The sequence below is a fragment of the Camelus bactrianus genome, chromosome 12 (genome assembly GCF_048773025.1).
Source record: "Camelus bactrianus isolate YW-2024 breed Bactrian camel chromosome 12, ASM4877302v1, whole genome shotgun sequence".
Lineage (NCBI taxonomy): Eukaryota > Metazoa > Chordata > Mammalia > Artiodactyla > Camelidae > Camelus > Camelus bactrianus.
In genome coordinates this window covers 53,629,424-53,652,301 of record NC_133550.1, presented here as the reverse complement: position 1 = coordinate 53,652,301, position 22,878 = coordinate 53,629,424, and the positions used below count along the sequence as shown (strand labels likewise).

At 37.0% G+C, this 22,878-nt stretch overlaps 1 protein-coding gene and 1 pseudogene across 4 annotated transcripts in view; both read left to right on the top strand.

The window, feature by feature from the left end:
- Positions 1–22,878, top strand: part of GLIPR1L2 (GLIPR1 like 2) — a 52,041-nt gene that overhangs the window by 9,516 nt on the left and 19,647 nt on the right. For all 4 annotated transcript variants that reach the window (XM_074375394.1, XM_074375391.1, XM_074375392.1 and 1 more), the window contains exon 4: positions 11,688–11,773. In XM_074375394.1, the coding sequence (XP_074231495.1) occupies positions 11,688–11,773 (86 nt within the window). The remainder of the gene's footprint in view (positions 1–11,687; positions 11,774–22,878) is intronic.
- Positions 25–11,680, top strand: LOC105072057 (MSL complex subunit 3 pseudogene; annotated as a pseudogene).

The following is a 22,878-nucleotide window of genomic DNA, read 5'->3' as shown; positions in this document are numbered from 1 at the left end:
GAATATAAAAATAAATTGGGAATTTTTCAAGGTTAAAGTTTTCCTACTTTCAACATATTCTTCTAAATGCCTTTGTGAACTATAAAAGAATTAAATGTAAGATATTAATTAAAGATTTTTAATTGAAATATTTTAAATTCTGTTATTAAATACATCATAATTTAGGCATACTGATTTTTCATATAGACTAGTGAAATACTACTTGCCAAAGGAATTTTAACTTTAGTATTATTTCACAATATCTAGCTTAATTAACATGGGATTTAAATTATTTTCCAAAATAGTTTATTTCCGTATTTATAATAAAACTCAAAAGAAAGTAAGATTAGGTGTGTTGAAATGTATGTTGTAAGAATTGTTTCAGGATTATATCAGTTTTATAACATGAAGGACACTTAAAGTTGACTATCCCCTAGAGGTTGCATTATTAATTGGGACTAGTCTTATACATAAAAGGAATCATAATATCTTGGATTTGAAAGAGTACTTCAAAAGTCTTCTAGTCAAGCTATCCATTCGAAACTTGAATTCTTAACACTTACCATGTGATTATTTACCTATACCTAAAAACTTTCCAATGATGAGAAGTAACTCCCTTCTAAAATAGTCTCCGTCTCTGCAGAACTTTGTTGGAAAGTCTCAAGTTTTCTTACAGGTCAATATGATACTATAAGTAATATTATTAAAACTTCTAATTAAGTGAGAAAATGTCTTAACCAACATGTCAAGAAAAATTGACTACATGCTAGGATTGAGAAGGAATTTCTTACAACTAAAATGCTTCTGGGACTAAACCAAAAAAGTGAAAGGAAAAAAAACCTCAAAATATTGATTACCAATTAATGATTGTATTTCCCCTAAATAGGGAAAACAACAGAACTATGATGTAAGTTGAATTAGATTCGGAAAGCCCCTTCCTAAATGGAAACTTTGCTGACTTTGAACACAGCCATGCAAAACAAGTTTGGAATGTAGAGTGACTGCAAAACTTTTTAGGCCTCCTTTCATTCCTACAGACTGGAAGCACTGGGATGATATCTATTACATGGAGAAACTTTTGAAAATTAGCTACTGATTGGTACTGAAAATTCAAACAGAGAATTGGGTACTGACAGGGAGGAGGGAAGAGGTTCCTCTGGGGTTCTAGTCTTCATTTATGCACTCAGCAACTATATACAAGGCTCTGATCTGTCTACTAACAAGACCAAAAAAGACTGACCATATTTAGTTTATAATCTTGGAAGAGAGACAAATAATAAATAAATGAACACATAAAAATAATAGTTAATTAGGTAATAAAATATGCTGTATATCAAAGTGCAATAAGCAAATAGGGAATACCTAGTATGGAATATGGATAAGACAGTTGCAGAGAAGGTGGCATTTCAGCTGAAAAACAAAAGATTGAAGATGGCTAAAGAGTATTTCAGGTAGAAGTAGTAAGAAGTAAGAATGAGTTTGCAAGTGTGAAAAATGAATGACTGTGGTTAGAGTTAGGATTTGAGGTAGACTTAGGTGGCAGCTTAACCAAATGAAATACCATAGGCCATGTTAAGGATTTGGGGATTTATTCTACATAATGGCAAAGCCACTGAAAAGTTTTAAGCAAGTAAATGGCATGATTTCATCTATGTTTTGAAAAGAAAACAAAGTATTACTCTTACTGTTGTGTCAATAACGGAGTACAGGAAAACAAAGGTACAAAGAGAAGGCAAGCACAATTAGAAGACTGTTTCTGTAGTACAGGCTGGTATCTTGGATTAGGATTTTAGCATGTGGATTGGTTTTCTATTTTTGCATGATAAATGATCACAAACTTAGTGACTTTAAAGAGCAGCCATTTTTATTGTTAAAAGTCCAGGCACAATATAGCTGGATTCTCTGTTCAGGGTCTCAAAGACCAATATCAAGATGTTGACTGAGTTCTTATCTGGAGACTCTGGGGAAGAATCTACTTCCAAGCTCATTCAGGTTGTTAGCAGAATTCAGTTCCATGTGGTTCTAGGACTTGTGTCCATATTTTCTTGCTGGCTCTCAGCCAGGGGTTGCTCTCAGCTACCAGAGGTTGCCCACATTTCTTGACACATGGCTCCCACCATCTTCCTGTCAGCAAAGGCCTGTCAGGTCCTTCTCGCAATTCAAATCTCTGACTTCTCTTCTATGACCAGCCGGAGAAAACTCTCTGCTGTTAGAGTGCCCAAGTGATTCGGTCAGTCCCACCTGGATAATTTCCCTATTTTAAGGTCAGTTGTGCCAAATAATATAACTTAATCATGGAAGTAAAGTCCATTACATTATATTCACTGTCTTTGGAATTATGCAGAGCACGTATACCAGGGATGGGAGATCTTGTGGTCTGTTTTAGAATTCTGCCTACTATACCAAGGAAATTGTGATGAAAGGTCAATTTCTGGATCTGTTATGAAGTGGGAGCTAAAAATACCAGTTGATGGGTTTGACTTTAGTGATAAGAGGAATAGAATATTTTAGGGTGATACCTACGTAGTTAGTCTGAGCAACTGGGTGAATGATGATAACATTAACTAAGATAAGGAAGAAGATAAGAATATGAGTTTTATGTTTGGACACATTAGATAGAAATATAAACATGGGAAATATAAATGAATCATGAAAAAAAAACTAGCTATATGATGGTCTGGGATAGGTTTTTGGATAAAGGAAACTGCTGCTGTAAGACCCTGATGTAGAAATGAGTCACAGTCCTGAATGAGATCACCTTATGAAAGAATGAATATGGAGGCTGCGTTTAAGGACTAAGTCCTAGAGCACTACAGTATTTTAACTTCTGGCAAAGGAGCTAACAAAAGAGAATGATGAGACTAGCAAAATAAGAGGGAAGCCAAAACAATGGTGGTAAGGGTACTTGGAAGCCAAGTGAAGAACATGAGTCAAAATGCCAAAGTGGTTAACTAGGAGATGCGTCTGAAAGAAGGAAAAAAAAAATGAGGAAGGAAAGATGACATTTCCATTTGATAAGCTAAAGGCATTTGGTGACCTTAATAACAGTGAATGCAGGGCTATCCCATGACTATAGTGATATGACAAAGCTACTGGTTGTTAAGGATTACACTTCTTTCCACCCACCTGTCCCATGGGCTTCTTTGTCTTGAAATTTCTATCAACCATTTTTTTCTTTGATACAAACATTGCCAAGTCTACCTGTGAAAGATCTAGATTGGCACATATATTAGTCAACTAAGGCCAAGTTTTATCTGATACATACTCAAAACAGGCAGTCATAGCTATCTTTCTTAAAAATAGTTGGTAGAAAAATCAATTCATCACAGTACTATAAAATATTTGGTAGAAATGAAAATAAGAAAGCCAAATTGAAAATTAGAGTGTGTAGTGGACTGAATGGTTGCCACCCAAACAATATATCCAGGGCCTAATTCACAGAATCTGTGAATATTAACATACATGGCAAGAATGACTAATGCCTTATATGGCAAAAGACGTGTTTAAAATAAAAATCTTGAGAGGAGGAGCTTATCTTAGATTATTCAGGTGGGACCTAAAGGCAATTACTTGTATCCTCATAAGAGAGAGGGAGAGGGAGATTGAGCACTAGACACACAGAAGAAAAGGAGGCAATGTGACCATGGAGGAAGAGGTTGGAGTGATATTTTCACAGACCAGAGAACTCTCTCTGAGCCTTTGGAGGGAGCACAGTCCTGCCAACACCTTGATTTTGGACTTCAGGCCTCCAGAATTGAGAGAACAAATTTCTGTTGTGATCAACAGCATGTGCTCCACCACTGAGTTATACCCAGACCCCAGTTATCTTAATCTTTACATAGGTATCCCTACAGATTCTTTTATTTTCTTCTGATGATTATTTTCTTTTCTTTGATTATTATTTCTGATTCATTAATTGTCTGTTCTTTAGAAACACTAATTTATAAATTTATCTGCCCTATATGGTTCCTTTCTTCTTTCATATATATTCTTCTATTCTTCATCTGTGTTCTGAGAGAATTTTACAAGATTGTTTCAAGATTGTTGGTATTGTTTCTGTTGCCAGATCTGTTTTTTTCTTCTATTCTGTATCAGATTCCTGTGACTACTTTAACAAATTGCCACAAACTGAATGGTTTAAAACAACAGAAATTAAGAAACTGATGACTCCAGTCTTAGGGGACTAAGCAGTTAATTTACTGTGCATTATTGTGTAACCATTAAAAAGACTGATATCTTTCCCTATGTACCAATATGGAAAAAGTCTCACTTGTTAGGTGAAAATGTAGGATATAGAAGGTCTTTGTATTACAACAGATGCTATTACCAGAAAATGTAGTGATTCAATAAGGTAGAAATGAGAAATTTCAGTTTAGTGGGTAGCTCTGCTCCACCAATCATTCAAAGACCTAGGTTCCTCCCATTTTGTTTCTTCACCATCCCTTGGGAGCGATGTCTTTGTCTGAATGATCAAATCCAGCCCGCAAATATGAACTAGCTCAAGCTCAGAGTAAGGGGAAAGAAAGACGTCGGCAGCATGGATACTAGGTGGGAAGTGGTGCACATCAATGCTGCTGCCATTCCATTGAATATAATATTGATCACATGGTTACATCTAAGTTGCAAGAGAAGTTGGGAAATGTACTGAGACTAGCCCTTAATGTGCCAAGCTAAAATACTGTTACTGCAGCATTTCAAGAGGTATTTAAATTGACAGCTAGCAGTCTCTATCACAAGTGTATAATTCCTGCGAATTTTTGTGAAAAACTTTTTTGTAGAAGGAATCATAAGAAGCTGTTAACAGAAGTTATCTCTGGGGAGACAGATGAAAGTGGAGGATGGAGACATTTTTCCCCTTTAAGAGTTCCCTTTTCTGACCTTCCCCCTCCCCCTGTGAGCGCTCCACCCGCCCCGCCCCCGGAGCCTCCCCGCTGCCACTATGAGGAAATGAGCGAGAGCGAGGTAATGAAATTTAAGTTCCTCTCGGGAGAACGTGCTGTGCTTCGAGCCTGACCCCAGCAAGGCGCGAGTGCTGCACGATGCCAAGGTTGTTGATGTTATTGTTGGGAAAGACGAAAAAGGCAGAAAGATCCCGGAATATCTGATCCATTTTAATGGTTGGAACAGAAGCTGGGGTAGATGGGCAGCTGAAGATCATGTCCTTTGTGACACCGACGAAAATCAGAGATTACAGCGTAAACTGGCAAGAAAAGCTGTAGCTTGCCTGAGAAGCGCAGGAAGAAAGAGGAAGCGCTGCCGGTTGCCTGGTGTAGACTCTGTCTTAAAAAGCCTCCCCTCTGAAGGAAAAGATGAAAATGATGAAAACTCAATAAACAGTTCCTCTGATGACAGTGGTGAAGAAAAGGATGGAGAAATAAGTGAAGAAGGTGATATTGAAGAGAAGACTGAAGTAAGGGAAGAACCAGAGCTGCACGCAAAAAGGGAAATGGAAGAACACTTAACTATAGAAATCCCTGAAGTTCTGAAGAAGCAGCTTGAGGACGGTTGTTACTATACCAACAGGAGGAAACGGTTAGTGAAACTTCCATGCCGGACCCACATCATCATGATTTCGGAATCTTACGTGAAGCATTTTGCTATCAGTGCAGCCTTTTCAGCCAGTGAGAGGCCTCGTCACCATCACTCTATGCCACACGCCAACATGAACGTACATTATATCCCAGCAGAAACGAACGTTGACCTTTGTAAGGAGATGGTGGATGGATTAAGAATAACCTTTAATTACACTCTCCCATTGGTTTTGCTCTATCCATACGCACAAGCTCAGTATAAAAAGGTGACTTCATCCAATTTTTTTTTCTTCCGATTAAGGAAAGCACCACCAACACTAATAGGAACCTGGAGGGGCTCTCTCCAAGCCCGCCTTTGTTGAATCCATCCGCGCCACAGCCCACAGAGAGCCAGCCAACCGCAGGTGAACCAGCCACCCCCGAAAGAAGCAAAGCCGAGCCGGAAGCCCTGCAGTCTCTGAGGCAGCCCACGTGCCGCTCTGCCAGTTGTGAGTGGCAGTCTGAGAGCAGCGCTCGCCTCAGCCCGGGCGCCGGCGTGCCCAAGCTGTTTCTGCACCTGGAGAGGAAGACACCTGTACATAGCAGATCATCCTCGCCTGTTCCTCTGACCCCCAGCAGGGAAGGGAGTACCGTGTTTGCTGGCTTTGAAGGCAGAAGAACTAATGAAATAAATGGGGTCCTCTCCTGGAAACTTGTACCCGACAGTTACCCACCAGCTGATCAGCCACCTCCACCATCTTACGTTTATGGGGCTCAACACTTGCTGCTATTGTTCGTGAAACTTCCAGAGATCCTTAGAGAGATGTCCTTTTCTGAGAAGAATCTGAAGGCTTTACTGAAGCACTTTGATCTCTTTCTGATATTTTTAGCAGAATATCATGACTACTTCTCCCCAGAGTCTGCCTGTGTTGCAGCCTGTGAGGCGCGCTACAGCACGAAGAACCCCGGGGCGATTTATAAAGGTTTTGATGGTTGATGGTTCTGGAAGAACAGCTTTTCTATCTAGCTTTGTGTTCTAAGTTCCCAGTGAAGAACTAGGGAGTTGGTGGGCCTTCTTTACAGAGTGGATGCTACACCACTCTCAGGGGGCTCTGGCAGAGGCAGACCCGTTTATTTGAGTTGCTTACCGACTGTAGTTATTTCTGTTAAGGATTACTTCTTAGGTGCCTGAACAACTTCTGACATTTGACCCTTGCCGTGGTACATGTCATCGTGATGGCAGGAGGAGAGCGGCTGTGTTCATAGTGAAACGTTCATCACAGTGTGCATAGGTTGGGCTGTTTCAGTAGACGTCGGAGTTATTTGTTAGTGATAACCACATTTTTTTTTTTTTTTTTTTTTTTAGTTATTTGTTAGCATTAAACAGAATTGTTCTGAAAACTGTTTTCATTCTTACGGTGAGGCTGAGCAACTGCCCAACAAATTTTAGTTTTGCTTGGAAACCGCAAAGTAGTCCCAAAATATTTTAGAGGGAATTCATGTTGATGGCAAAAGAAAATTTGCAGCTATACATTTGCTTGTTACAGTTCCTTTTCCTTAAAACCTTATTTTTGATGAATTAAATAAAGCAGTGCCTGAATGTTTGAGATTTTACAGCTATACTTTGTTGTGTAATGTTATGGTTTCCTTTCTGTAAAATATTATTTTTGGTGATCTTAATAAATCATTGCCCATCTTGTTGGGGGGAAAAAAAGAGTTCCTTTTCTGCTTCCTCCTTTCTACCATATGCTTACTTACAAATATTATATATGTATTACTTTTGTTTATCTTTTACATGAGCAAGGGATATTTGGATTGAGATGAGAGAAGTATTTAAGACATTTCAGACATCTTGAGGGGTTTGAAAAACAGGATTTGTAGGTCATTGTATTAAGTAATGAGAGAGAAGAAATAGTCAAGGGAAATTTTCAAGTTTATGACTCAGGCATAAAGGTATTGGCATTAACTGCAAAGAGGGACACTGAACCTTTTGGGAGGGAAGATGATGAGTTCCATTTTGAACATAATGAAGTGGAGCTGGCTGTGAAATACTCACTTTGAGATGGTTAGTAAGCAGGTGGTTATATAGATCAGAAGCTCATGAGTGAGGAATGGCATAGAACAAATATTTGGAGTGCCAGAATACATAGGTAATTTAAATCATGGGACTTGATGAGATTGCTTATTTAACAAGAGAATCTAGAAGAGAAGAGGGCCTGTGGAATGTTGTGCCAACACTTACAGGCAGTTAGTAGAAGATACAGTGGGAGATGTAACCTAAGAAAAATGGCCAGGCAGGTAGAAGAAAAAACAAAAGAGCATGGTGTCATAGAAGGTGTGGGAGATAGAATGTTTTTCAAAGGAAGAAGTTGTCCAAAATTTCAAATTCTAAGAGGTCAAGCAAATTCAGGACTTAAAAATATCAGATTTAAAGAGAAGTTCATTGATCAACGCAGGAGAAGCCATTTCTGTGGAGTAGAGGAAACTGATAACAGATTGGAATGAGTTGAGGACTGTTGCTATTTCTGTTTTGTTTTGTTTTTAAAATGGGAAAGATGTGAGCATATTTAAATATTGAAATGAAGGATCTAATACAGAATGAAAGTAATCCTTTATAAAGAATAAAGGCAGGGTGTATGTAAAGATACAAGTCCCTGAGAAGATGGAAGTGTACAAAACTGATTAGCCTTAGGAAGAATGAGGAGCAGTTCTCCGGCTGTTTTAGAAAAGAAGAAAAGAGAGGGTAGGTGTATTTGTCATATTTAGTGACAAAATATTTCTCAAGTTCCAGTCTAAGGACCATTATGTTTCTCTGTGATGTAGAATAGATGATGTCTTGAGATTAAAAGGGGAGACGGTGAAACTGGAATTTTGAGGACTGGGAAGATTTGAAATAGTTATTATAGAAAATGAGAGAGGAAGCTAATTGGAGAATGATAGACATATTCTTTACCTAGTTTAATGGTTTTCCTCCAGCAGCCCTGAAGCAGACACAGAGCATGCAAACAGTAAGATGCCTTCATTTCTTCCAATGCCGTCAGGTTTCTGTCAGGTGCATGTAAAGGAAAACAGTGCAAGAGAGTTTCAGGGCTGAAACTAGACAGTATGCAAAGCAATGGACCTAGGCTGGAGTGAGAGGAGACAACACGATGGATGGGGAGAAAATGGGAGAGAAAGTAGACTTGTGGAACCAGTGTGATTAATGGACAAGTGTAACAGGAGTAAAAGGAGTTAGCAACCTGGGAGGAGAGGAGGTTGCGGTCAGAGAGTGGAATGTGCGATTTTGTGAGTTCAGAAGTGGAGCGGTTCTAGGAGATAACAAGAGTGTGGCTACAGAAGTGACACTTAGGGCATATTGGGAAGTTCTGTGATGATGAAGGCATTCAGTAACATAGAGACCAAGTTCCTGGATGAATTATCCATAAGCATATTGTAATCATCTAGGTCCCAAGTTTGTAGACAATGGCACAAGTTTGACTGAAAAGAAAAATGGTGAGGCAGATACCAGAGTGAATAAGGAGGCATGATCAGAAGGAAGACGGTATCTTGAGGAGGATCAGAGGATGGTACAGCTGAGTAATATCAGCCTCAAAGGAGCTTTACTGGTGTTTAACTGTGATCCCTAATCCTTTAGGTGCAAGATGTGGAAGTGAAGGGAGGGGATGTGACCAACTGATTTTTACGGAAAGTGATATAAAGTGAGATAGCTTTGCACATACAGGGATAATTTGAGGCAGAAAACAAAAGGATCCATGCCTTCTTTGATCTTGAATAGGTCCAAAAAGTAGCCATGGAGTTTTCGGCAAAAACAAATATATAGGTGGATCAGAAGGAGAGCCAGACTGAATCCCTAAAAAGTAACCTCCTTTGCTGCTTATTGCACTGTATTTTTCTCTAGCTTATTGGGACATGTAATTTAAGTCTGGTTGGAGAACCTGTAGATGTCCAGATGTGAACCAGAAGCCAGCACCATGGTATTTCTCAGTGGTATATGGAGGTAGTAAAAGTGGGAAAAGTTACTGTAGGTGGCTTATTCTGGTTGTGTAAGATGGAAAAATCAACATCTGTTTGATGTACTCTGGCCATCGGTCTATGGACAATAGACAGACTATGTGAGTCTGCACTTGGAGAACTTTGAAATGAAGAATCTGCCTACAAATTGTAATTGCTAGTTGTCCATTCATGGAGGTGGATTACCGCCTTCATGAACAGACTGGCAAGCAATGAAAGTTTCCATCACCACAGAGTTGTGTTCCCACTCTGCAACAGTGTACACCTATTACAAAATGTGAATGGTGGTCTTCTGCTGGACTTAGGGTTTGACATGGGAGTAGTTACCCATCAGGCCACCCAGGCACATGCCCTTACCTAGGGCCTGGACATGTGTTCTCTAGGTGGCAATGTACTGAATATATGGCCAGATGTGAGTCTAAGAAAAGTTCCAGAAAACAACATTCAGAGTCACAACTTGGTCTCAACAAACCACTGGGTTTCTTCTTGGAAAAGGCGAATCCCTAAAGATAGAGACTATTATCTGTTTCTTCAGGCACTGCCAGGGCACTTGTGCGATTTCAGTGGATTTTGCTAGATATAGATACTTACATGTTGTTTCCTCCTAATCCAGCCCAATAATTCCAATTGCAGTTGTGGAAGTATAGATTCCGACTCAAGTTGCTCTAAGTTAAGCTTTTTAGGAACTCAGAACAAGAGGAAGATTAACATGAGAGAGTATTTGCTTGGCATTTCTGGCTACCTAATACAAATAGTTATGTAAAATAGTTACATAAAATTTGTATCTTTGAAAAAGAGGGCCCATTGTATTCTAGCACAGTGTGAATTTGTTTATTATGATTAATTAATGTATTTCTTTATATATTTACTAGTTTATTTGCCTTCCAGAGTTATTCCAGGCCTCAGTTATCAGACATGATCACAGGGTGACTGGCCTATGCTCTGGGTTTTAAAGGAGGTCTTTATACTGAGTAGCTTTTTTGCATAGGTGCAGAGCAGAGGTCCTCCATCCCTGGGGTCTTAAGACAGGATGAGTTCTGCTTTTGTGTTGGAGGCATCCGTTTCATTGATAAAGTGTTAGCGCAGCAAAAGTAGAAGAGTGTACAGGTAAAGGTGACTGAATCAATTCTTGAATTTCTTGAAGGCTAACGTTCTGGCTGAGATCTAAACAAAATTCAGTTCCTCCTTGAAATGATTTGATTATGGAACAGTGAAATTAGAGAATGATGTATGATCTGCAAATAACAGATCTCTGTATATGTGTGAAGTACTTGAAAGCTTGCTGATTGAGGGTATCAGATACCTTTTTGGATATCACCAAAAACTTCTAAGATATGACTCAGAAATTTGATGTTGTGGTTTTTTGAATATGTATTTCTAAGGTTTGACCATTCTTCCAGATGACCCAGAGAGGCCTAACCAGGGACTTAATGCCTAATGTTTGTTTTTATAGTTTACAACTATACAGTGAGTAAACAGCAGTCTTATTTAAATAACCACGATCAATGACCCTCTCCTCTCTCAAAAATATCTTTTCCCTACCTATCTTCTCTTTCTTATTCTAGATTTTTAAAATAAGCTTCCCAATTCATATCTATTTTGAGACTTCTTTTCCTAACTTAGCTCTGGGCAATTGATGTAATAATTTCTTACTTCTCCCCTGTGCTCTGTACAGTGGATTAAAACAACTTTGTAAAATCCCATTTACATGTATTTGCTTGTTTATATACTTATGTATTTTTCATGTAGACCTCAAAATAGTCCATGCAGCTAGGTTTTTGGAACAATAGGCATTTCAGGATTTTGCAAACACTTTAGAAAATTAATATATCATTTCTGTATCTTTTTATACAGTTGTGCCAACCAAAAAGCAATTAATTACAAAACATTCTTTAACATCCATTTTTAAAGGAAACTTTTGCTACAAACTAAAATAAAAGAAGCTTTAAAACTCACTCATATTTAAATTACAATACTTTGTTTCAAAGTCTTGGGGAATTCATTTCAGAAGACTTTTCTGGGGGAAAAAAGAGGCGGAAGATGGCATGTCTAATTTAAGTACTTCCTTGAGTCCATTTTTTAAAATTAAATAACTTTTATAAATTAACTAAATATTGGTAACCATATTATTTAAACTACGTAAAGTTTGAGATTTTTTCTAACTAAACGTTTTCTGCTTTTTTGTAGAGGAGCTCTGGAGAGAAGGCCTTATATACGAGGAGTAATTTGTTCTCATTGTGGCAGCCATGACAGATGCACAGATTTCCTATGCAGTAAGATAAAGAGAATAACTGAAACATGAGAAAATCCATGATGCACTGGAAGGCAGGAACATGAAGTGGTGAACGCGAGTCTTTCATTGTCACGTTAATATTGTTCCTTTGATCAGAATGGTATCGTTAAATTGTCAAAGGTGGTAGCAAATAGTATTGTCTTTAGACTTTTCTAAACTGTGCAGCCTTTTCTGCCCTCTCTGACCTCTATTCCTGCCCCTAAGGACATACTAGAATGTCTGAAAGAAGGAATGAGAACTAACGGTTGTTTATACCCTGAAAAAGCTTCACAGTTAATTCTTCAAATAGCAGCCAGTTTGAGAATGACTGCTCTAAAGGATGGGATATTCCAAAACATCCTTAAAGAGAAAAGAAGTAAAGTAGCAAACGTTTGATAACCTTTTATTTTAAATTTTTCCCCCAAGAACATTCAAAAGATAAAAGCTGAAAATATGTTTAATTAAATTCTTCTTTTAGTTTTTCCAAACACGAGAGCATGTAACCCAAAAGTAGAACTATACCTGGAATATATGTGGTAGAGGCCTATTATGCTTTTGTGTTGAAGAAACTAGTGAAAAATTTCATTATAATGCCACGCTGGGGTGACTGTATTGTAACATTTCTTCCCTCGTTTCACTTGAATTGAGATGCAAAGTCTTGCTCTTCCTTTTCCTCTTTTCTTTCACTTCCTGAAAAGTTCAGCCCTAAAGCCATTAGGTAGGTCAGAAAAAGGTAGGCACCCACACAGAGGGCATCCAGATGTGACATGTTAGAACCTAAGCAAGATGACAAGGGATCCACACATGATGCCGTGGGCATGGGGAGACAGCCCAAGCAGGGTGAGAACAGTGTCTGCAGGGGGTCTGGCCTTAAATGGGAAGTTAGAGCCCTCATGGAGTGAGGCAAGTGTCCATGCATGAGGTCAGGCTTGGGGTTTCAGACAGATCACGATAAAGGGATGTTCAGGCGGGGGTGACTCAGTGTGTGGTATCAGAGTCCAAGCGAGGTGCAGAGAACATCCACATGGGGTGGGAGGGAGAAGCCTGACATAGAGCATCAGGGTCTGAGCAGGTGAGGAAGGCATCCATGGCGGTATGGTCTGAAACGCTGCTGGAGCCCAAGAAGAATGAGGAGAGGATTCATATATAGGGGTGGCCCGGAGAGAGGTATTAAAAACTAAGCAGATAAGGGGGCATCCATATTTTAGGGTAACCTCAGATGAAGTGTCAGAGTCCAAACTGGGTGAGATGGCTTGGCATGGGAGGGGTAAGCGCCCTCGTAGGGTAAGAAGGGAATCTACACTTTGGAGAAACCCAAAGCTAGGTTTCAGAGTCTGAGCAGGGTGGGAGGGGTGTCCAAGTGGAGGATCAGACTGAAGGTTGACAGATTAAATATAGGGCACCCAGTTAAATTTGAATTTTAGATAAAACATATTTTTAGTATAAAATATTGCATGGGATGTATTTATACCAAAAAGGATTTGTTGTTTTCTGAAACTTGAATATAACAAAGCATCCTATATTTTTATTTGCTAAACCTGGCAACTCTACCACCCTGATGTGGAGTGTCAGAGCCCAAGCAGGACAAAGAGGGCACCCATGTAGGGGAGGGAGCAGAAGCTGTGATGGGTGATTGGAACCATACTGGAGGTTTGATCAAATATGTAAATAGATTAAGGACAATGGAGCTGGTTTTTCTCACTGTCAGAGAATGGAGTACAAATATGCAAAGGAAGAAAACAAGCATGAATCTTGTGGTGATTATTTGGAATTAGAGGTACTGAAACTTCAAGGTTTCAATAAATATAAACATAGATGTGAATATTTGTATATGTATGTATCTACATACATATATTCCCTAGCTCTGAGATGACCTTGGAACAGTGCCTCCCTGCAAGCAATGAGCACAACTAGCACCCAGAAGATGTTGGTTCCTAAATTCTAGTCTGCACTAAAGGGAACCAGCTCATTGGAAAAAGGTCAGATTCCAGGGCTGGGGCAGGGGAAATATAAGATAAACCCAGAACGTCTTTTCGTCCTTGAAAGCAAAGAAGTGCTCAAAGAGTAATGCGAACATGTGACAAAAAGGACAGACAAGGACATAGAAGCCATCTTAAAGGGCTCTTACTGGTCCAATCTGGGACAGTTTGACCACCAAAATAATGATACTAGCAGTCAATTACAACTCATTGGATAAAACTGGAAACTATGACTCATACTGATATAAATTAATAAATGAATAAATTAAATGTTTGATGAAGAACAGTGTATTCACATAGTTCTGAAGTAACTCCCCACAGAAATACTTAATTACTAAGGGGAAAGAGTAACTTACCAATGGATTAGCCTGGCGGACACAACCTGATAAAATGATCAAACTGGTCATCACCAGTAACAGGAAATACCAGATCTGAAACCCTGCACCACCTGAGAGGCTACAACAAGAAGAGCACAGCATCACTTCTGTGGTGTTCCCACCAAAGATGCACAACCTAATCCAACCTCAGGGAAGCATCAACAAGCCGAAACTGCAGATTTGTTTAAAAAACTGAGGATTTCTCCACAAAATAATGGGCTTATTACCTTCACAAATGTCAGGATCCTGAATGTCAAATTGAGAATGAAGAACTGTCCCAGACCAATGAAAATAGACATGAAAACCTAATGTAATACGTGATTCTGAACATGAGTTTTCTGCTGTAAAGGACACTGTTGGCACAAGTGGCAAAAACTGAGTTCTACAGACTAGATGGTAGAAGCAATGTTAATGTCATGCTTTTGATGGTTGGATTATGGTTACACAGAAGAACATCCTTGTTTGTAAGAAATATTAAGTACCCTGGGATAATGAGGTGTCATATTGGCAACTTGCATTAAAACAGTTCAAAATAAAAGTTATTTGTACTGTATTGCAACTTTTTTGTAAGTTAAAATTTTTTTTACATTTTTTTAAAGTTTCAAAAAAAAAGTACAAAATCTAAGGAAAGCAAATCAGTTTGAAGTTTTCTGTTACAGTTCAGAGGAGAGATTAGGCTCATTTTGGGATATTTGTAAGATAAATAAAGAGACAAATTTGATTAGTGTTTATGGAGTAAAATTAGCAAGTCTTGGAGACTAACTTGATATGGTAATTAGAAAAAAGAAGAATCTAATATAAATATCAGGTTTGTGGTTTGGGTGGCTAATGGAGCAAGTTATTGAGATATGAATTATGTGAAGAAAGGAAGCTATGGAAAACAGTGGGTTCAGCTTTGATCATTATTAGCTTTAAATCCCTGTTTACCATCTGAGAGATAAAACTAGTAAATTTAAGCTACCGATCAGGGCTGTATCTCAGAATCATTAACATATAGATAAGACTAAAAATGTGGAAAAAGAAAGAACTCGCTCAGTTAAAACACGCTCAAGTACAAGGAGAGAAGAGTAGTACACCAAGAATAGAATCCTACGATGGGAAAAAAAACCCAGTGAGAAATACTGAAAGAGAATGGAGGAAACAGCAGGAAAGGAACAAGAAGAGGGTACCTTATGGTACCGTTTCGTTAAAATATGCTGACTGAATTGATAATATGAAGATCACTAGGGAACTGAAAGAGGTTTCAGAGGAATAGTTAGGGTAGCAACCAGATTTCTAGGGGTTGAAAGTGAATATAAAATGAAGAAATAGAAAAACCTAGGGCAATATCACCCTGTCAAAAGATATGGTTGAGGAACCTCCAGTTTAAAATAGCATCTAACCAGTAGGTTCCAACAAATCTTCTCCTGGTTCTCCATTAAAATGCCAATAAAAACTCTTTCATTTCACTAATCAACAAATATTTATTTAGTAGTAAATGTGTGCAGATATTGCACCCCACAGGGGGATAAAATGAAAAGGAGAGAGCATTATTTCCTCTTTGAACTTACAGTCTAAGAAGATAGGCAATTAAAATAAGAAATGATATTATAAAGTAAAAAACTATTATTTTAAAATGTTTTTATTTAAAGTTCTATGAGTTTTAATATATATATATAGATTCAGTTATCTCACCACTCCAGATACAAAACAGTTCGATCACACCAGAAAAACACTCCCTTGTGTTATCCCTTTATAAGGATAGCCACACTTTCCTTCCACTGCTAATTCTGGCAAGCTCCAAGCTGTTTTCACCATTTTTGTTTTGTCTTTCTGAGAAAGTCATTTGAATGGAATCATGTAGTTTGTAACCTTTGAAGACTGGCTTCTTTTGTTCACATGATCCTTTGCGATTCATCCAAGTTATTGTATATATTGATAGTTCATTCTTTCCTTGCTGAGTAGTATTCCATTACAAAGATGTACCACAGTCTGTTGATCCATTCACTCATTGAAAGACATCTGAGCTCTTTCCAGTTTTGGGCAATTGTGAACAGAGATCCTATAAACATTTGTGTGGATGTTTTTCCTTCTCTAGGGTAAATACTCAGAAATGAGACTGCTGGATCTTATGGCAAACATGTGTTGAACATTGTACATAAATGCCAAATTTGTTTCCACAATGGTTGTACCATTTCTCATTCCCACCAGCAATGCGTTTGCTTTGTTTTCTCATGAGCACTTGGTATTGTTGCCATTTTTATTTTAGTCTTTCTGATTGATGTATGGTGGTATCTCATCTTGCTCTTAATTTGCATTCTCCTAATGGCTACTGATGTGGAACATCTTTTCTCATGCTATTTGCTCTCATTATGTCCTCTTTGGTGAAGTGTCTGTTCAAATCCTTTGCCCATTTTTGAGTTGAACTCTTTATTTTGAGTTTTGAGAGTTTTTTATACATCATAGGTGTAAATTCTTTGATTGATAAGTGATTTGAAAATATTTTCTCCCAGCCTGTAGCTTGTCTTTTCATTCTCTTAACAGTGACTTTCATGAAGCAAAGTTTTAAATTACAATCAAATCCAACTTATCAATTTTTTTTTCTTTTATGGATTGTTCTTTTGTTTTTGTGCCTAAGAACTCTTCACCTAACCTGAGTTTGAAGATTTTCTCCTAGATTTTCTTCTAAATGTTTTATAGTTTTACACTTAGATCTATGATCTATTTTAAGTTAACTTTTGAATAAGATGTGAGATTTATGTTGAAGTTATTTGATTGATTGATTGATTGACTACATATAGAAGACCAACTATTCTACCACCACTTGTAGAAAAGACTATCTTTTCACCACTGAATTGCTTTTGCACTTTTGTCAAAAGTCAGTTGAGCGTATTTGTGTGGGTCTATTCTGGGTTCTCTATTCTGTTCCATTGATTTATGTGTCTGTCCCTTCACCAGTCCACACTGTTTTGGTTACTGTGGCTATATAAAAGACCCTTAATATCAGGTAGAGTGATTCTCCTACTTTACTTTTAAAATATAGTTGTAGCTATTCTAGTGCCTAGCCTTTCCATGTAAGTTTTAAAATAAGCTTGTCTATGTCTATAAAAAGCCTTTCTGGGATTTTGATAAAAATTGCATTAAAGCTATAGATAAATCTGAATGGATATTGACTATACCGAGTCTGCCAATCCATAAACACAGTTTGTTTTTCCATTTTGGGGAGGCACATTTTGAGTTCTTTTACCAATGTTTTGTGGTTTTCAGACTATATATTCGGTATATGTTTTGTTAGAGTTATCTCTTAAGTTTTTTTTTTTTTTTTTTTTTTGGAACTATTGTAAGTGGTTTAAAACTTTTTGGTTATCTTTTCTGTTTCTGATTTCTAGTTTGATCCCATTTTAGTCAGAGAACATACTGCATATGGATTTCAGTTCTTTTAAGTTTTTTAGGTTTGTTTTTGGCCTAAGATATGTTCTACTTTGGTATATATTCTATGGGTGCTTTAAAAAGAATGTGATTCTGCTATTTTGGGGTATAGTGTTCCATACATGTCAATTCGATTCTGTTGGTTGATGGGGTTGTCCTTCTACATCCCTAATGATTTTCTGTCTAGATATTCTATCAATTTTTGAGAGAAGGATGTTGAAGTTTCTGGCTATAATTGTAGATTTCACTATTTTTCCCTTTTAGTTCTGTCAGGTTTTTTCATGTGTGTTGGAACTCTGTTATTCGGTGCATATACAATTAGAATTTTATACTTGCTCTTGGCGACTTGACCATTTTATCTATACGTAGTGTTTCTCTTGGGCATTGGATGAAGGTAGTCAAAAGGAACTAACTTGTGGTTGTAAGATAAATAAGTACTAGGGATGTAATGTACAACATGGTAAATATAATTAACACTGCTGTAAGTTATATCTGAAAGTTATTAAGAGACTAAATCCTAAGAGTTCTCATCACAAGAAAAAAATATCTTTTTCTTTTTCTTTTATTTTGTGTCTATATGAGGTGATGGATATTCACTAAACTTCTTGTGGTGATTTCATGATGTGTATAAGTCAAATCATTATGCTGTACACTTTAAACTTATATTGCATTGCAATACCAATTATATCTCAATAAAACTGGAAGGAAAAAAATAAGTAATGTCCCTCTTTATCCCTGGCAATTTTTTTTACACTGAAGTCTATTTTGTCTATATAAATATAGGCACTTCAGCTTTCTGTTAATTTATGTTTGAACAACCCATTTTTTTTATAGACAGCATGTGGTTGGATCATGTTTTTTAAATCTATTCTGACAATCTCTGTTTTAATTGATATATTTAGACCACTTACATTTAGTAAAATTATTAATTATTAAATGTGTTTGAAATAAGGTCTACCATTTGATTTGTTTTCTGGGTTTTTTTTTTCCTTTTTTTTTTTTTAATTGCTGTTTCCCTTTTTATGCCTTCTTTTACGTTAAACCCTTTTCATTGTTTCATTTAATTTGTCTATTATGGTTTCTTTGTATCTCTTTATAAAAATTTTTTCACTTGTTGTCCTAGGGATAACAACATATGTACTTTTCACAGTCTATTTAGAATCAATATTTTACCACTTCAGTTGGAATTTGGAAACTTTACCATGGTACAGATCTCTTTATCTTCCCCCATAGTTATTTTACATATTAAATCTACATACACTGAAAATGCCATCAGTGTTATACTTTTTGTTTTCAACTCTCAAATATATTTTAAATAACTCAAGAGGAGAAGAGTAGTGTATTATATTTATCCAGATAGTCTATTTTTTTTTTTTAACCATTTGTGGCTCTCCCTTCATTCCTGATAGTTCAAGTTTTCTTCTGGTATCATTTACGCTGTATGTGAAGAATTTATTTTAGCAATTCTTTTAGAGCAGGTTTGTTGGCTACAAATCTTCATTCAAAAATGTTTTTATTTCCTTTTCATTTCTGAAGGTTATTTTTTCTGGATATAGAATTATTTTCTTGACAGTCCTTTCCTTTTAGCACTTTGAAAATATTGTAGCAGCCTCTTCTGGCATCTATAGTTTCTGATGAGAAACCCACAGTCATTTAACTCTTTCTTGTTATTCTCTTCTGACCTCTTTCAAAATTTTATTGTATTTTTTTGTATTTAATTCTCAGCAGTTTGACTATAATGTGTCTGAGCATGAATTTCACTGGGTTTGTTCTGCTTGAAGTATATTTAGCTTCTTGAATCCATAGGTCTGTATCTTTTTCCAAACTTGAGAAGTTTTCAGCCATTATCTTCCTATTTATTTTTTTCCAGCAACACACTCTTTCTCTTCTCTGACTGGGACTCTGATGACGTGAGTGTTAGACTTTTTGTTGTCCCACAGTTTCCCTGAGACTCTCTTCATTTTTTTTAATCTTCAGTCACTCAGATCGTATCATTTTTGTTGACCTCTCATCTTTGAGTTCACAAACTCTGTCCCTTGTCATCTCTACTTTGGTAATGAGTCCTTCCAGTGAGTTGTCTTGGGTTTTGGTTTTTTTAGTGAGACCTGGAAGCAGAAAACCAAGCCAAGCCATGCCTGGACTCCTGACCACAGAAACTGTGAGATAATAAATGTGTGTTGTCATAACTTTGTGGTAATTTGTTACACAGTATAGAAAGCAGATGATACCGAAAAAAGACTGGTATATCATCTATACAAAAAAGACCCAAGAAAAAGAGAAAAAACAAACCAAAAATGGCAAAATAATACTGCCATCAATCACCAGAATATAGTACCATGGAATAGATAGAAAATGAGAACAGATATACCATAAAGCAACTTAAAACAAGAGAACAAAGCAAAGACACAAAAGTCAAGGAAGGCATGGCAAAATAACAGAAGATAAAAACACTGGTAGGGCATACAAAAAACGTGGGGAAAAAAAGGCGAAACAATTACATAAGTGAATATCACACTGAAAACAGACAAGGAACCAAGAATGCTGGAAAATACAGTAAGGGATATGGAGGTCATGACTGAGAACTGCAAGCAAGGAATTTAAAAGATTAAAGAGAAAATTATAAACATGCACTGATAAATTCAATATGTGAATAATTAGAGGCCCTGAAAAACAGAACCAAAATAATAGAACAGAAAATAAAGCTATAGATAGATAGACACTTAAAAAAATAATTAGAACTTCAGGAATAGAAATTCTAGAATGTGCACACACTGGAATGTAAATTGATACAGCCACTATAGAAATTAGTCTGGAAGTTCCTCAAATATTTAAAAATACAACTACCATATGATCCAGCAATTCCACTTCCTGGTATTTATCCAAAGAAGATGAAAACACTAACTTGAAAAGATGTATGCACCCCCATGTTTATTGCAGCATTATTTACAATTTCTAAGATATGGAAACAACGTAAGTGTCCACTGATGGATGAATGGATAAAGAAAATGTGGTGTATATATATATATATATACAGTACAATCTTATTGAACCATGAAAAAGAAGGAAATCTTGCCATTTATGACAACATGGATGGACCTTAAGGGCATTATGTTAAATGAAATAAGTCAGACAGAGAAAGACAAGTACTGTATGATCTCATCTGTATGTAGAATAAAAAACAAACAAAAGAACCAAGCTCCAGATCCAGAAAACAGATTGGTGGTTGCTAGAGGTGAGGGTTGGAGGGTGGGTGAAATGGGTGAAGAAGTCAAAACTTCCACTTCCAGTTATAAAATAAGTCATGGGATGTAATGTACAGCATGGTGACTATAATTAATACTACTGTGTTGCATATTTGAAAGTTGCTAGGAGGGTAAATCCTGAAAGTTCTCATCACAAGAAAAAAAAATTGTAACTATGTATGGTGACAGATGTAAATTAGACTTACTGTGGTGATCATGTCACAAAGCATACAAATATTGAATCATTATGTTGTACAACTGAAACCAATAGGTTTTATGCCAATTATACTTCAATTAAAGTAAAATAAAATAAAATAAAATAAAATAAAAACAACCTTAAAAAGAAAAAAGAAGTGTATACGGTGTGCCAGGGAGAAGTGACACAAAATAGTCACCATTTAGACATTGCTTATAAGTTAGAAGAAAAGAAAGAATCCTTTAAGCATCCAAGCAAAAATGTAAAATCATTTATTAGAGAGTTCAACAGTCTGAGTTGAGTCAGAAAAACAGCCACTCTAAATATTCTGAGAATACAGTGTTTAGAGTAGGAAATATAGCTTACATGAAGGTTGTAAACTCTGTGGTAGCAAAGATCAGAGAAGTTGCCACGAAAGAGCAGAGAAGGCATAGTCAAAAGTTCAGGGAAGCAGACACTGAAGACCTCTTAGACAGGAATAGGTGGGTCTCAAAAATTTTCCAGGAAATTGCTGCTATTCTCAAGAGTCTTTGAGAAGTCTTCTGCCAACTCTCTCATTGTTCAGCAGCAAAGCGGACAGTTTCCCATTCTACCAAGAAACCACTGTGAATCTCACATCCATTGAGGTCTCTGGCTAACAACTACCTCTGAAGAATAATGGTCTCTCCAATACAAAATGGACATTACACGGATGTGGTCATAATGCCACGTTGGCATTTGACAGTCTGCACAGAGGGGAAAAGTTCAGGCTGGACTCAAGCTTCTCTACAATAACAGTCAATGCTAAGAGATGGTGGAGTGATGCCTATGTTGTCCTTAATGCAAGAAATGACAACCAAGGATTTATATGCAGCCAAATTTATTCTTCACATATAAGCAAACCAACAAACATTGTGGGAACATGCAGTAACTTGTGGTATATGGTAGTCTTGAGCACTTCCTCAAGACTGAATGACTTTCACCAAAATGATGAATGGAAAAGCAAAAAGCTGCACTGAAAGAACTACCCCTAAGCATTGAATTTTAACTGATAGATAAAGACTAAAGCAAACCTGAAGGTTGTAATTACAAAACTAAATGTACATGTAATAAATTCTGGCATATACAAATGGTGTAATTAATGAAACTTGGGAGGAGAAGACAGAGGTAGAAAAATGTGCTTAATTTCTTCAACTTTTATAGCCAGGGGCAAAAGATATTATTTAAGGCAGATAAATCAAACAATAGAGATGTAAGTAAATTTGGATGTAGTTAAATATTTAATCAAGCGCAAAAGTAAAGGAAGAACGTAGTCAATGAAAATTAGTGATGCGAACTGAAAAGTCAAAGAACAAACATACTAATTACATCATTACTCTTACTAAGCAATCAATACACAGAATGAATTAGAGAAAATACAGACTACGTGGTAAAAGATTTTTTCTAAGGAGCTTGAAAATAGAAATGATTTCATAAAATATGAGGTAATAAATAATACCAAGCACAAGAGGATTAAAATAACCTGAAAGACTCAACAGAAGGTCAGTTCATCTCCAAGGTGCCTGAAGAATGATTTCTAGGTTTTCCTCTAAGGGTAGTATCATTGCAAGACAAGGCCCTGGTGGACTTTGGGCTCTCCACATGTGAGACCTCATTTATCCTCCCACTCGCCTTCCTAGTGGAATCTGGGAATGATTGTTTGACCTTCTCTGCCCTGGTGAGCAGAGTAAAGGAAATCTGTTTCCTGAAAAGCATTATGATAGCATTGGGCTAGATAGCAAAAAACAATGAATACCAGGCTCTGCGGTTAACCTTGCTATCCAGGAAATGAAGAGCAACTAAAAGCTTCTGAAGATAATAATTGAATGAGAAAAGCGAGTAGATTCAGAAGATTAATTTGGAGTGATCTTGGGGAAGGAGGAAAA